General features: G+C 55.2%; 2 protein-coding genes and 1 long non-coding RNA gene across 4 annotated transcripts in view; 2 read left to right on the top strand and 1 right to left on the bottom strand.

Moving 5' to 3' along the window:
- The first annotated feature begins 4 nt into the window (after positions 1–4).
- On the top strand, positions 5–3226 carry LOC146766560 (uncharacterized). The gene is made up of 2 exons (XR_014957725.1): positions 5–1759; positions 1815–3226. It is a non-coding gene; the product is annotated as an uncharacterized LOC146766560 (long non-coding RNA).
- Positions 3227–3895: 669 nt separating this feature from the next.
- FEM1B (fem-1 homolog B) lies at positions 3896–11506 on the top strand. The gene is made up of 2 exons (XM_021547895.3): positions 3896–4663; positions 8502–11506. Exons 1-2 carry the CDS (start codon positions 4416–4418, stop codon positions 10135–10137), a joined length of 1884 nt encoding a protein of 627 aa, XP_021403570.1. The 5' UTR covers positions 3896–4415; the 3' UTR covers positions 10138–11506.
- A 915-nt stretch (positions 11507–12421) lies between these two features.
- The window catches only part of ITGA11 (integrin subunit alpha 11), a 46727-nt gene continuing 44742 nt past the window's right edge, over positions 12422–14406 (bottom strand). For both annotated transcript variants that reach the window (XM_085589053.1, XM_077785962.2), the window contains exon 30: positions 12422–14235. In XM_085589053.1, the coding sequence (XP_085445179.1) occupies positions 14164–14235 (72 nt within the window). In that variant the 3' untranslated portion in view covers positions 12422–14163. The remainder of the gene's footprint in view (positions 14236–14406) is intronic.

The following is a 14406-nucleotide window of genomic DNA, read 5'->3' on the forward strand; positions in this document are numbered from 1 at the left end:
ACGGCCCCGGGCCCGCCCGTGGGGCGGGGGCAGCGCCGGAACCGGGAGAGACCGGGACCGGAGAGACCGGAGAGACCGGAACCGGGAGAGACCGGAACCGGGAGAGACCGGGACCGGGAGACACCGGAACCGGGAGAGACCGGGACCGGAGAGACCGGGACCGGAGAGACCGGAACCGGGAGAGACCGGGAGAGCCCGGAACCGAAAGACACCGGAACCGGAGAGACCGGAACCGGGAGAGCCCCGGAGAGCCCGGCCCCGCTCCTCCCCCGGCCCCGCTCCTCCTGTCCCACTCCTGTCCCTGTCCCGCTGTCCCGGTCCCGCTGTCCCGGTCCCGCTGTCCCTGTCCCTCTCCCGCTGTCCCTGTCCCTCTCCCGCTGTCCCGGCCCCGCTGTCCCGGCCCCGCTGTCCCTGTCCCTGTCCCGGTCCCGCTGTCCCTGTCCCTGTCCCGGCCCCGCTGTCCCGGCCCCGCTGTCCCTGTCCCGGCCCCGCTGTCCCTGTCCCTCTCCCGCTGTCCCGGCCCCGCTGTCCCGGCCCCGCTGTCCCGGCCCGTTCGGAGAGCGGCGGGCCGGGCTGACCGCGGCTGTGCCGGCCCTGGGAGCTCCCGGCGGCGCTGGGATGCTCGGAGGGGATCGGAGCGGCTGGCAGCGAACGCTCGGGACATTCCGTGCAAACCCATCGCTCCGAGCCCCGGTTTTTTGGGAATGAGGAGCCGCGGCTGCTCTGGGCACGAGCAAGCGCCGCTCTTCCCGGATTTCCATCTCCCTGGGCCACGGGGATGCCCCGCTCTGTTCCTGCTCTGGGATAAATCCATCGGGACGGGATCATTCTGCAGCCCTCGGGGCTGAATTTGCTCTCGCTGGGGGTTTGGAGTTTTGGGTCTAAATCCGGAGGTGCATCCTGCCATGGGCAGGGACATCTCCCCAGGATTATCCCAGGATTATCCCAGCCCTGTCCAGCCTGGCCTCGGACACTTCCAGGGATGTGGCAGCCACAGCCAGGGCCTCGCCACCCTCACAGGGAAGGAAGGAGGCTCCAAACCCCTCGTGGAGGGCTTGGTGTGGGCACGGAGGCTCCATCACCCCTGGGTGTCACACCCTGTCCCCGTTCCCTTGGGTGTGACACGGGATGGGAACAGGACAATCCCTGGGAGCTGCCGTGTATTCCACTGAGGAATTCTGGCCTGGAGTTCTGGTCCTACCAAAGCTGAGGCGGCTCCCAGAAGCAGCAGAAGGGAGGTTCTGGTCCCTCTGGAGGAGCAGGGAACCCTCCTCACGCCATCCCTGCTCCCCCAGGGCGGCACCTGGGAAAATATCCCTGAAAAGTGGAGGAGATCACGGAGATAACGGAGCCACTGAATCCTGCCAGGACCCTGCTCGTCACCCGGTGCCTGACACGGTGATGTGGCTCGTGTCTCCTGGTGTCCCCTGGTGTCCTCCAGGCTCTCCGGGCTCCGGCTGCTGCTCCGTGAATAATTCACGTCCCACGGAGCGCCGCGGCTCCGGTGTCAGGACTCGCAGTTAAAAATTAACGGGGCTGAGACCGGATCCGCCACGGGCCGCCGGTGTCCCCGGTGTCCCCTCGGTGGCAGGGGTGGCTCGTGTCACCAGCAGCCAGCCAGGGAGGTGGCCCAGCGGGGCTGGAGGGGACAAGGCCGGGGATGGTGGCCCCAGAGCCAGGGCGGAGGGTCCCACGTGTGCTGAGGGGATGGGAGTTGCTGGTTCTGGCTTAAAAACCCAAACTGAGCCCAAAGCTGGAGGTCAGCCCAGCCTAACCCAGTCTAACCCAGTCTAACCCAGTCTAACCCAGCTGAGGTCAGTCCAGCCTAACCCAGTCTAACCCAGTCTAACCCAGCTGAGGTCAGCCCAGCCTAACCCAGTCTAACCCAGTTTAGGTCAGTCCAGTCTAACCCAGCCCAGTCTAACCCAGTCTAACCCAGCCCAGCTGAACCCAGCTGAGGTCAGTCCAGTCTAACCCAACCCAGTCCAACCCAGCGCAACTAAACCCAGCCCAGCCAGCTCAGCCCAACCCAGTCCAGCTGAACCTGGCCCAGCCCAGCCCAATCCAACCCAACCCAGTCCAGTCCAACCCAACCCAGTCCAACCCAACCAACCCAACTCAACCAACCCAACCCAGTCCAACTAAACCCAGCCCAGTCCAACCCAATCTCGCCCTCCACACTCCCTGGCAGGAGGGGGCAGCCAGGGAGGGTCAGGCTCAGCTCCCGGAATTCCAAGATATTTTCTTGGGCTGCACCGGAGTGGAGGTTTAGGTGGGATTTAGGTTGGACACCTGGAGGAATTTCTCCATGGAAAGGGTGGTCAGGTGTCACGCCGTGACACGAAATAAGTCACAGAAGCAGGCTAGATGTAAAAGGAGAGAAAAATAACTTTAAAAAGCAAACTTTATTTTTTAACTCTACAATATATACAATAATAAAAGTGACAGTGGATTGGAGGGTGAAATTTCCACCTCTCCAACCACACTGGTCAAACTGTCCGTCAATTCTCTCTACCTACAAAAAAGAACACAAAACAATATTTACATAAACACGTGCGAGAAAATTCAGTTAAAATATGTAAATATCAGAAAGTGTAAAAATCTTTTAGGAAAACACTTGAAAACTCTCAAGAGCGCAGGGTGAGAGGCACTGGCAGCAGTGCCCAGGAGGTTTGGGGCGCCCATCCCTGGAGGTGCCCAGGGGAGGGCTGGACGTGGCATGGTGACCTCGGAGATGTTCTCCAACCTCAGTGGTGGTGCAGGGGAATGAGGACGGAAAGCTGGGCTGGTGGCACGGGCAGCTGTCCGTGTTTTTGTGTTTTGGGGACACTGGGCCGTGCCCTGGCGGTGCTGCTGATGCCCTAAATTTCAGCTTTCCTGTTTTATGGATTCTGCACTGCTCGGAGCTTCCTACAGAGTGTCAGCAGCTCCCTCACAGCTCAGTCACACAGAGCAATCCTTTTCCAGCCCGGAGCCAAGGACACCGCTGCAGCTTCAGCACCAAAAAGTGCAAACAATAAATTGAGGAGAGCAACCCGGCAGGATGGGACTGCACAACCTGGAGCTGCAATTGGACAATGAACCCCAATATGGAAATGGACTAAAATTATAAAAATGTGAAAAATCATGACCTGGGATCCAGCTTGGGTGTAGCCACGGCCAGGCTGTTGTACCACCCAAGGTGTCCCCATGAGGGGTTCAACAAACCCCTGCTTTATTCTTTTAACTCTTAAGAGTGTGAAAACTCGTGAGTGGGAGTCCAGGCTCTTGTAGTGCCCAAGATGTCCCCATGAAGGGACTCAAAAAACTCCTGTTTATTGCTTTAATTCTTAAAAGTGTGAAAACTCGTGAGTGGGAGTCCAGGCTCTTGTAGTGGCCAAGGTGTCCCCATGAAGGGACTCAACAAAGCCCTGCTTTATTCCCTTAACTCCAAAAAGTGTGACAACTGATGACCTGGGATCCATCTGCTCTGGAGCCAGGCCAAGCTCCCAAGGTGTCCCACGAAGGGACCCAACAAAACCCAGTTTATCCCCGTAACCCTGCGGGCCCTGTCCCAGCCCGTCCTGCAGCTCTGTCCCAGCCGGGCTCAGGGTTTCCTGGACGGGCCCGGGTCTGTCCTGCCTGGACCAGCCCGGGTCTGTCCCCGCTCCCGGACTGGCCCGGGTCTGTCCCGCTCCCGCTCCCGGCTCCGTCCCCGCTCCCGGAACGCTCGTCTCCGTCCCCGCTGCCGGCCGGGCCGCGCTCCGCCGGGCGCACCGGGCGGTTCCGGGGCGGTTCCGGGGCCGCGCTGCGGCGGGGGGGCCGCGCCTTGCCTGCCGGGCGGCGGCTGCGCTCCGCCGGGCCGGGCCGGGCCGGGCCGGGCTGGGCTCCGGGGGCCAGTGCCGGGGCCGGGGGCCGGAGCCAGGGCCGGGTACCGGGGCTAAGACCGGAGACAGGGCCGGGCCGGGAGCGGGTACCGGGGCCAGGGCCGGGTGCCAGTGACGGGGCCGGGGGCCGGAGCCAGGGCCGGGGCTGGGTACCGGGACCGGGACCGGGTGTCGGGGCCGGGTTTCGGAGCCGAGTACCGGGTGTTGGGGCCGGGGCCGGAGTCAGGGCCGGGTGCCGGGGCTAAGACCGGGGCTGGGTACCGGGACCGGGGCTGGGTACCGAGTACCAGGTGCCGGTACCAGGGCCGGGTCCGGGTGTTGGGGCCGGGGCCGGAGCCAGGGCCGGGACCGGGTGCCGGATCCAGAGCTGAGTACCGAGCATCGAGTACCGGCTGCCGGTAGTGCGAGCCGGTATCGGCTGCCGGTGCCGAGTGCCGGTACCGGGTTGGTACCGGGGGCGGCGCGCCCCGGCGGCGGCCGCATGTGCGCCCCGCGGGGCCGGGCGGCAGGACGGAGCGGGGCCGGGGCGGCGCGGCGGCGGCGGCGGCCATGGAGGGGCTGGCGGGGTACGTGTACAAGGCGGCGAGCGAGGGCCGCGTGCTGACCTTGGCCGCGCTGCTGCTGAACCGCTCCGAGAGCGACATCAAGTACCTGCTGGGCTACGTGAGCCAGCACGGCGGGCAGCGCTCCACGCCGCTCATCATCGCCGCCCGCAACGGGCACGCCAAGGTGGTGCGGCTGCTGCTCGAGCACTACCGCGTCCACACGCAGCAGACCGGCACCGTGCGCTTCGATGGGTACGTGAGGCTGGGCGGGCGGAGGGGCTGGCGGGGCTCTGCGGGGATCCGGTGGGGCGCCGGTGGTCCCGGTGTTCCGGGGCTGGCAGGGTCATGCGGGGCTCCAGTGGGTCCCAGTGGGTCCCGGTGTTCCGGGGCTGTGCGGGGCTCCGGTGGGGCTCTGGTGGTCCCGGTGTTCCGGGGCTGGCAGGGCCATGCGGGGCTCCGGTGGGTCCTGGTGTTCCGGGGCTGTGCGGGGCTCCGGTGGTCCCGGTGTTCCAGGGCTGGCAGGGCTCCGGTGGGTCCCAGTGGGTTCCGGTGTTCCGGGGCTGTGCGGGGCTCCGGTGGGGCTCCGGTGGGTCCCGGTGTTCCAGGGCTGTGCAGGGCTCCGGTGGTCCCGGTGTATCCCGGTGTTCCAGGGCTGTGCAGGGCTCCGGTGGGGCTCCGGTGGGTCCCGGTGTTCCGGGGCTGTGCGGGGCTCCGGTGGGTCCCGGTGTTCCGGGGCTGTGCGGGGCTCTGGTGGGTCCCGTTGTATCCCGGTGTTCCGGGACTGTGCGGGGCTCCGGTGGGTCCCAGTAGATCCCGGTGTTCCGGGGCTGGCAGGGATCCGGTGGTCCCGGTGTTCCGGGGCTGTGCAGGGCTCCGGTGGGTCCCGTTGTATCCCGGTGTTCTGGGGCTGTGCAGGGCTCCAGTAGATCCCAGTGTTCCGGGGCTGTGCAGGGCTCCGGTGGGTCCTGTTGTATCCCGGTGTTCCAGGGCTGTGCGGGGCTCCGGTGGGTCCCGTTGTATCCCGGTGTTCTGGGGCTGTGCGGGGCTCCGGTGGGTCCCGGTGGGTCCCGGTGTTCCGGGGCTGGTGGGGATCGGGAGCGTCTCCAGTGTGGAGTTTCAGTGAGACCACGGTGATGGTGCTGCTGCGGCTCCTGGCTTGGTGGTGGGGTCGTGCCAGTGCCGGATCTTCTGGGATGTGGTGGTCCTTGTGGTCCTGGCTTGGGTTATTCTGTCATTTGGTGGCTCTTGTGGGTCTCTTCCAGCTCAGGATTCTGTCACTTGGTGCTCCTTGTGAGCTCTTTCCAGCTCAGACTGTTTTGTGACTTGGTGGTGCTTGTGGATCTCTTCCAGCTCAGTTTTCTGTGACTTGGTGACCCTTGTGGGTCTCTTCCAGCTCAGGATTCTGTCACTTGGTGCTCCTTGTGAGTTCTTCCCGACTCAGACTGTTTTGTGACTTGGTGGTGCTTGTGGGGCCCTTCCAGCTCAGGATTCTGTCACTTGATGTCCTTGTGGTCCCTTCTACCTCAGGCTGTTCCATGACCTGGTGGCCCTTGTGAGCCCTTCCAGCTCTGTGTTCTGTGACCGAGTGGTGCTTGTGGGTCTCTTCCTGCTCAGGGTTCTGTGACTTGGTGACCCTTGTGGGTCTCTTTCCAGCTCCAGATTCTGTCCCTTGATGTCCTTGTGGACCCCTGCCACCCCAGGCTGTTCTGGTTCTGTGCCTCACTGTCCCCTGCAGCTCAGGCTGTTCTGTGACTCCATGGCCTTGGGAGCCCTTCCCAGACCAGATAATTCCGTGACCTGGTGGTGCTTGTGTGTCCCTTCCACCTCAGATAATTCCATGACCAGGGCCCCTTCCAACCTAGATTATTCTGAGCTTTGGTGGCCCTTGTGGACCCCTTCCAGCCCAGATTATTCTGAGTTTTGATGGCCCCTGAGGACCCCTTCCAGCCCAGATTATTCTGAGTTTTGATGGCCCCTGAGGACCCCTTCCAGCCCAGATTATTCTGAGTTTTGATGGCCCCTGAGGACCCCTTCCAGCCCAGATTATTCTGAGTTTTGATGGCCCTCGTGGACCCCTTCCAACCCAGATTATTCTGAGTTTTGATGGCCCTTGTGGACCCCTTCCAGCCCAGATTATTCTGAGTTTTGATGGCCCCTGAGGACCCCTTCCAGCCCAGATTATTCTGAGCTTTGGTGGCCCCTGAGGACCCCTTCCAGCCCAGATTATTCTGGGCTTTGGTGGCCCTTGTGGGTCCCTCCCGGGGCTGTTCCGTGATCCGTGACCACTTCCCTGCCCTCAGCAGAGCTCCCGGGAGGATCTGCTCTCTGATTTTCCCAGGCTGGCAGGTTGGCAGTGCCCAGGGCCCTCCTTGCTGCTGTTTTTAGAAATTAATTCACGACATCCCCACCTAAACGTCGCGAGGGTGTTGGAGGCCACAACGAGGTCACGATCTGGTGACTTCCTGGTGGAAATGCCCGTGTGCTTGGAGATCCCACCTTGATGAGCCACAAATGCCTTTTCCATTTAGGAATTCCCCTAAAGCTGTGGACAGGATAATATCCACAGCCCTGAGAGCTTCTGCTGGGCCACAGTGGCCTTTTTGGGACATTTTTGCCACTGCAGGCGACAGTGACATCAAGAAGGGTTCTCACACCTCTCAGTTTTCACACAGAGAACCACTTCCCTGTGTGGTTTGATTTTTACTCCTTCCTTTTCCCTTCCAGCTGAGTTATTTTTTTGTTTGTTTGTGGGTTTTTTGTTCCGTTTTTTTTGTTGTTGTTGTTGTGTTTTTTTGTGTTTTTTTGTGTTTTTTTTGGTGTTTTTTGTTTCTTGGGTTTTTTTCCCCCCCAATCAGAAGCAGGGTGAGAATTCCTGGAGGAAGGCTCTCCTGGCAGACAGCAGATGCTGGATTTTTGCCTGGCTGGGGCGGGGATGTTTTCCAGAGGCTGTGCCTGGCACGGATCGAAGGAGGAGCTGTGGGAGGCACGATGGATGCGGAGAGAGGAGCAGAGCCCATGTGATCCCCAGGGATTGTTGTTCCTCAGATAAGGTGGCCCAGCAGCTCCTCTCCCTTGGGCTTTCCACTCGGAGCCTCAAAACACCAACAAATCACCTCGTGGTCCTAAAGAAATCCCCCCTCCTGACTCTCCTCCTGCTTCGATACAGAAATATTTCAATGGGATTCTTTACAAAATCAGGAACTTCTCATTGGGAATTCTCTCTGAGATCTTAAAGAGCCTCTGGAGGTGTTGGATTTACAAACAGTTGCTGTGGAGCTGCAAGGGCTTCACCAAATAATTAAAAATCTCTGTGAAAGTGAAATTTAAGCTGATCTTACCATATTTTAACTTTGGGGAGCGTGGCTTTTTTGACAAAACTTGTCCTTCCTGTGTGTGTTTGGGATGTGCCTTGAGGGTGTGTGAATCCTGCCCGTTTCTTCATTTAAATCCTTCAGAAACCAGGGGATGGGAAAGACAAATCCTTGATTTTGTGTGCTGGGTTTAAGGGAATGAAAACAGCTTGGAAAGAAGGATCTGTGCCCTCATCTCCCTGTTCTTCAGGGCCACCACGCGACACAGATCTGAGGAGCAGCCCAGCTCGGAACTTCTGCTTTTTTGGGTTTTATTTTCTTCCCGAGGTTCCGTTCGTGTCACCAGGCTGCCGGGCAGGTTCAGGGCACGGGATCTCAAAGAGGGAAGCGCTGGGGAGCTGCAGCTCGGGGAGAGGGGCCAGGGGAAGTGAGCAGAAATCTTGGAGCCAGTTTTGCTGCCAGGGTCTAAATCTGGTTTTTTAGGTCAAAATATCCACCTTAAGGTTTTTCTTGGTCGCTTTGTGGCACCGAAGGGATAACTTTAGAACTCCTCTTGCCAGAGCTCTCCACACTGAGGCTGGAGTTTGTAAGTGGGGTCTTCAAGGCGGCCAAACCCCTTTGAGCTGCTTTGAAGCTCCAACTTCCAGCGTTGGCTCCGTTGGCCTCGTTCCTTGGCCGTGGTGATCCCGATGGGTTCCTTGAGATCCAGGGGTGGGCTGGCTGGGTGTGGGATGCTTCTGGAAGAGCGCCAGCCTAATTGCCTGTCCTCCCGTCCCCAGCTTCGTCATCGACGGGGCCACCGCGCTGTGGTGCGCGGCCGGGGCCGGCCACTTTGAGGTGGTCAAGCTGCTGGTGAGCCACGGCGCCAACGTCAACCACACCACGGTGACCAACTCGACGCCGCTGCGGGCGGCCTGCTTCGATGGGCGGCTGGACATCGTCAAGTACCTGGTGGAGAACAACGCCAACATCAGCATCGCCAACAAGTACGACAACACCTGCCTGATGATCGCGGCCTACAAGGGCCACACGGACGTGGTGCGGTACCTGCTGGAGCAGCGCGCCGACCCCAACGCCAAGGCCCACTGCGGGGCCACCGCCCTGCACTTCGCCGCCGAGGCCGGCCACCTGGAGATCGTCAGGGAGCTGGTCAAGTGGAAGGCGGCCATGATGGTCAACGGCCACGGCATGACGCCGCTCAAAGTGGCCGCCGAGAGCTGCAAGGCCGACGTGGTGGAGCTGCTGCTGGCTCACGCCGACTGCGACAGGAGGAGCAGGATCGAAGCTCTGGAGCTGCTGGGGGCCTCGTTTGCCAACGACAGGGAGAACTACGACATTTTGAAGACTTACCACTATTTATATTTAGCCATGCTGGAGAGGTACCGTGACAGCGAGAACGTCATCGAGAAGGAGGTGCTTCCCCAGATCGAGGCCTACGGAAACAGGTCGGAATGCAGGACCCCTCAGGAATTAGAGTCCATTAGGCAGGACAGAGACGCCCTTCACATGGAAGGCCTCATAGTGCGGGAGAGAATCCTGGGCTCGGACAATATCGACGTCTCCCACCCCATCATTTACCGGGGCGCGGTCTACGCGGACAACATGGAGTTCGAGCAGTGCATCAAGCTCTGGCTCCACGCCCTGCACCTGCGGCAGAAAGGCAACAGGAACACCCACAAGGACCTGCTGAGGTTCGCCCAGGTCTTCTCGCAGATGATCCACCTGAACGAGCCCGTGAAAGCCAAGGACATCGAGAGCGTCCTGCGCTGCAGCGTGCTGGAGATCGAGCAGGGCATGGCGCGCATCAAAACCACCCCGGACGCCGACATCCACACGGCCGTGGACAACTACGAGTGCAACATCTTCACCTTCCTCTACCTGGTGTGCATCTCCACCAAGACGCAGTGCAGCGAGGACGACCAGTCCCGCATCAACAAGCAGATCTACAACCTGATCCACCTGGACCCGCGCACGCGCGACGGCTCCAGCCTGCTGCACCACGCCGTCAACTCCGGCACGCCCGTGGACGACTTCCACACCAACGACGTGTGCAGCTTCCCCAACGCCCTGGTCACCAAGCTGCTGCTGGACTGCGGCGCCGACGTCAACGCCGTGGACAACGAGGGCAACAGCCCTCTGCACATCATCGTGCAGTACCACCGGCCCATCAGCGACTTCTTGACGTTGCACTCCATCATCATCAGCCTGGTGGAGGCCGGCGCCCACACGGACATGACCAACAAGCAGAAGAAAACCCCTCTGGATAAAAGCACCACCGGGGTGTCCGAAATCCTCCTTAAAACTCAAATGAAGCTGAGTCTCAAGTGCCTGGCTGCCCGCGCCGTGCGGATCTACAACATCAGCTACCAAAACCAGATCCCCAGAACTCTGGAGGAGTTTGTCCAGTTCCACTAGGCCCTGTCCAACCTTTCGTGGTGGTGCTATCCCGGGACAACACCGGACAGCAGAATACACCCGTGTCCGTGAAATTGTTTTTCTCCATTCCTTTGGTTTTGGGTTCCTCTGGATTCCGTCTGCGGCCTCGGTTCTCGGGTGGAGATGGTGGAGGGCGGGGGGCAGGAAAAGCCACATCGTCGTCCTGTCGCTGAATCCGGTGTTTGAGATTTTGGTCCTTTTCTTTTTTGTTGATTTAAAGGATCCCTTCGTTAGCTCTCGGTTTTCTAAACGTCGCGAGAAGAATCCCCCGGGTAACTCCCGTCGAACGTCTCGTGTCCGACGCGATTCGCGGAATTGGATTTCAAACTCCTCGCAGCGAGGCGGGAGAAGAAAAATTGGGAATTCTGTGGTAGCTGGGTTAAAAGCGGGGTGCCCACGCCCAGAGCAGCGCGGCGCTCTCACACCTCACCGCGCTTTTACGCCTTCCAGCTCGCGCTGAAGGTGTCGGCAGCGTTTTAAAAGTTGCGTTTTAAATCAAAATTTACAGCTACAGACGTGAGGGATGCCCTGTTAGGAAATGCAGGTGGAAATTCAGCTCTGAGGGGCTGAATTCCATTATCAAGCTCTTCAACACTGCTCCAGTAAGTATTGAAGAACCTTTGGACAAAAACCCACAATTCCACGCCGGAATCATCGTTTCTTTTTCCCTAGCTCCGTCGCTCCTATCCAAACATCATGAAGTCCCTCAGAAGTGGGTAGGGAATTTGTGTTTGTGTGCGTCCCGACATTTCAAACTGCTCTGAACTTGGGTTTTTTCCTCTTGTTTCGACGCTCAACACGCACCTTTATTTTTTTTTTTGACTCGACGTCTGTCCAGCTGCACTCTTGGATTCCAGATGCTGCGTCTGCCTACCGGAGCCGCCTGCCGCCAAAGAGAGTCTTCCTTGAACCTGGCTTTTCCAAGAGGCGTTGGAGTCTGTGCCTCCCTCAATCGGACTCGAGGATTTTTTCATGGTTTTTACTCCTTCCAGTGGGGGAAATAAAAAAAAATCTCTTCTTAAAACTGATTTTTTACCAAAAAAAAAAACCCAAAAAAAAATAAAAACTTCTCCTCTCATCGAGCTCTGTGCTGATGAGCGAGTGGTTGTGCGGGGACGTGGTCGCTTGAGAACTTTGGGAGAAGTGGCAGATGCTCCGCCAGGAAAACGTCACTCGCTGGGACAAGGCTCCGGAACCCTCTGCTCCTTCCCCACGCAGCTTTTTAACCGTCGGGATGAATGAATGTTCCGGGGGGTTTTTTAAAGAACAATCCGGGTAGAACTTTCAGGCGAGATTTGGGGCCCACGTTTCTATTTGTATGACAAGGAAATAAACGTTGAATGTGGAATTACCTTGGAATTCCTGGTGTTTGTCCAGGGTTTGTGTCCATGGAGGGAAAAGCTGTAGGGTCAGGTTTGGGATCTCCACGTTTAGGAGCTGAGACTTCCACATCCCTGGAATTGTCCAAGGCCAGGTTGGAGCAGCCTGGGATAGTGGAAAGTGTCATATATCTATCTATCTATCTATCTATCTATCTATCTATCTATCTATCTATCTATAATATATAATATATAATATATATATATATATATATAAAATATATCATATATATATATATATCAGATATATATATATCAGATATATATATAAAATATATATATCTATCTGATATATATATATTATATATATACACATAAATAATAATAAATAAAAATTAAAATTTAAATAAAAATAAAAATGTATATATAAAAATATAAATATAAATATATAAAAATTGTGTATATAAATGTATATACAAAATACATACAAATATAGCTAATTATATACATAGATATATTTTTAATATTTTTAATATATATACTCAAATATATAGATACACATATGTCTACATATAAAAATATATGTAATATATTTTAATATATAGTCTATATATATAAAATACATAATATATATTATATTTATAATATATTAAAATTATATATATATATATATATTTATATATAGTTATCTGTATATCTATTTTTATATATAGTCCATCAAAAATGGGGAATTGCAGAATTCCCACTCCAGCTGAGCATGGAATATCTGATCTGGGAATTTTTCAATCCCATTTTGTACCAAGTTTGGGTCTCCCTTTCAAACCTCCCGGGGCAGCCTCACATCCCACAGAAATAAACGATGGAAAAATTCCAGGATCCATCCTCCCGCCGATCCCAGAGCAGCTCCCCTCATACCCACAGAAAAAAAGGGAGCAGACACCGGGAATTTTTAAAATACCGTAGTTTTATTCCTTAAAAAATACCAGGAACAGTATTTCCCGAACCTCATCCTGCATCCAGAAAAATCCGCTTCCCTCTTCTCCATAAAATTAATATTAGCATAAATAATTCCGCTATGCCGAGGGCGCATTCCCACCCTCAAAATTCCATGATTTCCATGGCACCAGCTATGTACAGGTATGATACACGTGGGCTCCCCAAACTGCTCTGCTGGGACACAGCTCATCAAACTGCTTTTTCATCCATTTTTCAAACCATTTTAATTTTTTTCCCAAATGATTTCTAAGTTTGGGGTTTTTATTTTTTTCCCTTTTTCTTCTTTTTTTTTTTTAAATTTATTTCTGGCAGGATTTTTAAATTTTCCCCCCCTCCTCTCCTTCCTGTTTTTAGAAGAATTATGTACAGCTGGACACCAGAGATTGGGCATTTATTTAAGGTGCTTGAAATCACAAGAATTCCATTCAGTGCATTCAGACTAATTAACTCCTCCGCTTAATTACTCCTCTTAACGAAGGCAGTTTGAGAGCCGTGGCCAGCAGAGCCCGGGATCTGCGACAGCTCCGCCACGGGAAGAGCAATCCAGGGTTTTTTTTGGGATAATATTATTATTTTAAGGAGTTTTCCAGCCCCACATCAGGGACCCCTCGTGTCGGTGTCCCCTCATCCCCGCTGCTGCCACCTCTGAAATCCCGGTTGGAAGCACCTCCAAGGAGAGTTTTTTTGGGAATTTTTGCTTGGTTTGACGTGTTTTTATATGGAATTCCCATTGAAAGCACCTCCGAGGAGATTTTATTGGGAATTTTTGGTTGCTTTGAGGTGTTTTTCATGGAATCCCCATTGAAAGAACATCTGAGGAGATTTTTTTGGGAATTTTCCATTGGTTTGAGGTGTTTGTATATGGAATCTCAGTTGAAAGCACCTCTGAGGAGATTTTTTTGGAATTTTTGGGTGGTTTGAAGTGTTTTTTATGGAATCCCAGTTGGAAACACCTCTGAGGAGATCTTTTGGGAATTTTTTGTTGGTTTGAGGATTTTTTAATGGAATCCCAGTTGGAAACACCTCTGAGGAGATCTTTTGGGAATTTTTGGTTGGTTTGAGGATTTTTTTATGGAATCCCAGTTGGAAACACCTCTGAGGAGATCTTTTGGGAATTTTTGGGTGGTTTGAAGTGTTTTTTATGGAATCCCAGTTGGAAACAACACTGAGAATAATTTTTTTGGAATTTTTAGTTGGTTTGAGGTGTTTTTTATGGAGTCCCAGTTGGAAACACCTCTGAGGAGATTTGTTGGGAATTTTTGAGTGGTTTGAAGTGTTTTTTATGGAATCCCAGTTAGAAACAACACTGAGAATATTTTTTTGGGAAGTTTTAGTTGGTTTGAGGTGTTTTTTATGGAATCCCAGTTGGAAACACCTCTGAGGAGATCTTTTGGGAATTTTTGGTTGCTTTGAGGTGTTTTTGTATGGAATCCCCGTTGAAAGAACCTCTAAGGAGTTTTTTGGGGAGTTTTCCATAGGTTTGAGGTGGTTTTTATGGAATCCCAGTTGGAAGCACCTCCGAGGAGATTTTTGGGGAATTTTCAGTGGGTTTGAGGGGTTTTTATGGCTTTTAAGTGCTGTCCCACAAGGAGCGTTCCCTCATCCTGCTGCAACGCCGAGCTCAGCCCCCAGATCCCGCGGGATCCCGGGAATCTCCGGAGCTGGGAGGGGGCTCCTGGCCCCGGCAGAGTCACTCCATCCCGTGGGAATTCTGCTCCCGCTCGGCCGCTCGCCGCCGGCTCCCGCTCTTGAAGAACCCGAGCTGTGGGGAGGGAAGAGAAACAAAATCCCGCTGTGATTCCAGGAGCTTTTCATGGGAGAGCAGCTGGAGTTTGGTCCTGGTTATCATTTTTGTATGGGAAAGGGGATTTTGGAGGAGGTTTTGAGGATTCTTGGTGGTGTTGAGGAGCTTTTGGGGCGCTGGACACGGATC

Source organism: Lonchura striata, chromosome 10, assembly GCF_050655825.1.
Source record: "Lonchura striata isolate lonStrDom1 chromosome 10, ASM5065582v1, whole genome shotgun sequence".
In the NCBI taxonomy this organism is placed as follows: domain Eukaryota; kingdom Metazoa; phylum Chordata; class Aves; order Passeriformes; family Estrildidae; genus Lonchura; species Lonchura striata.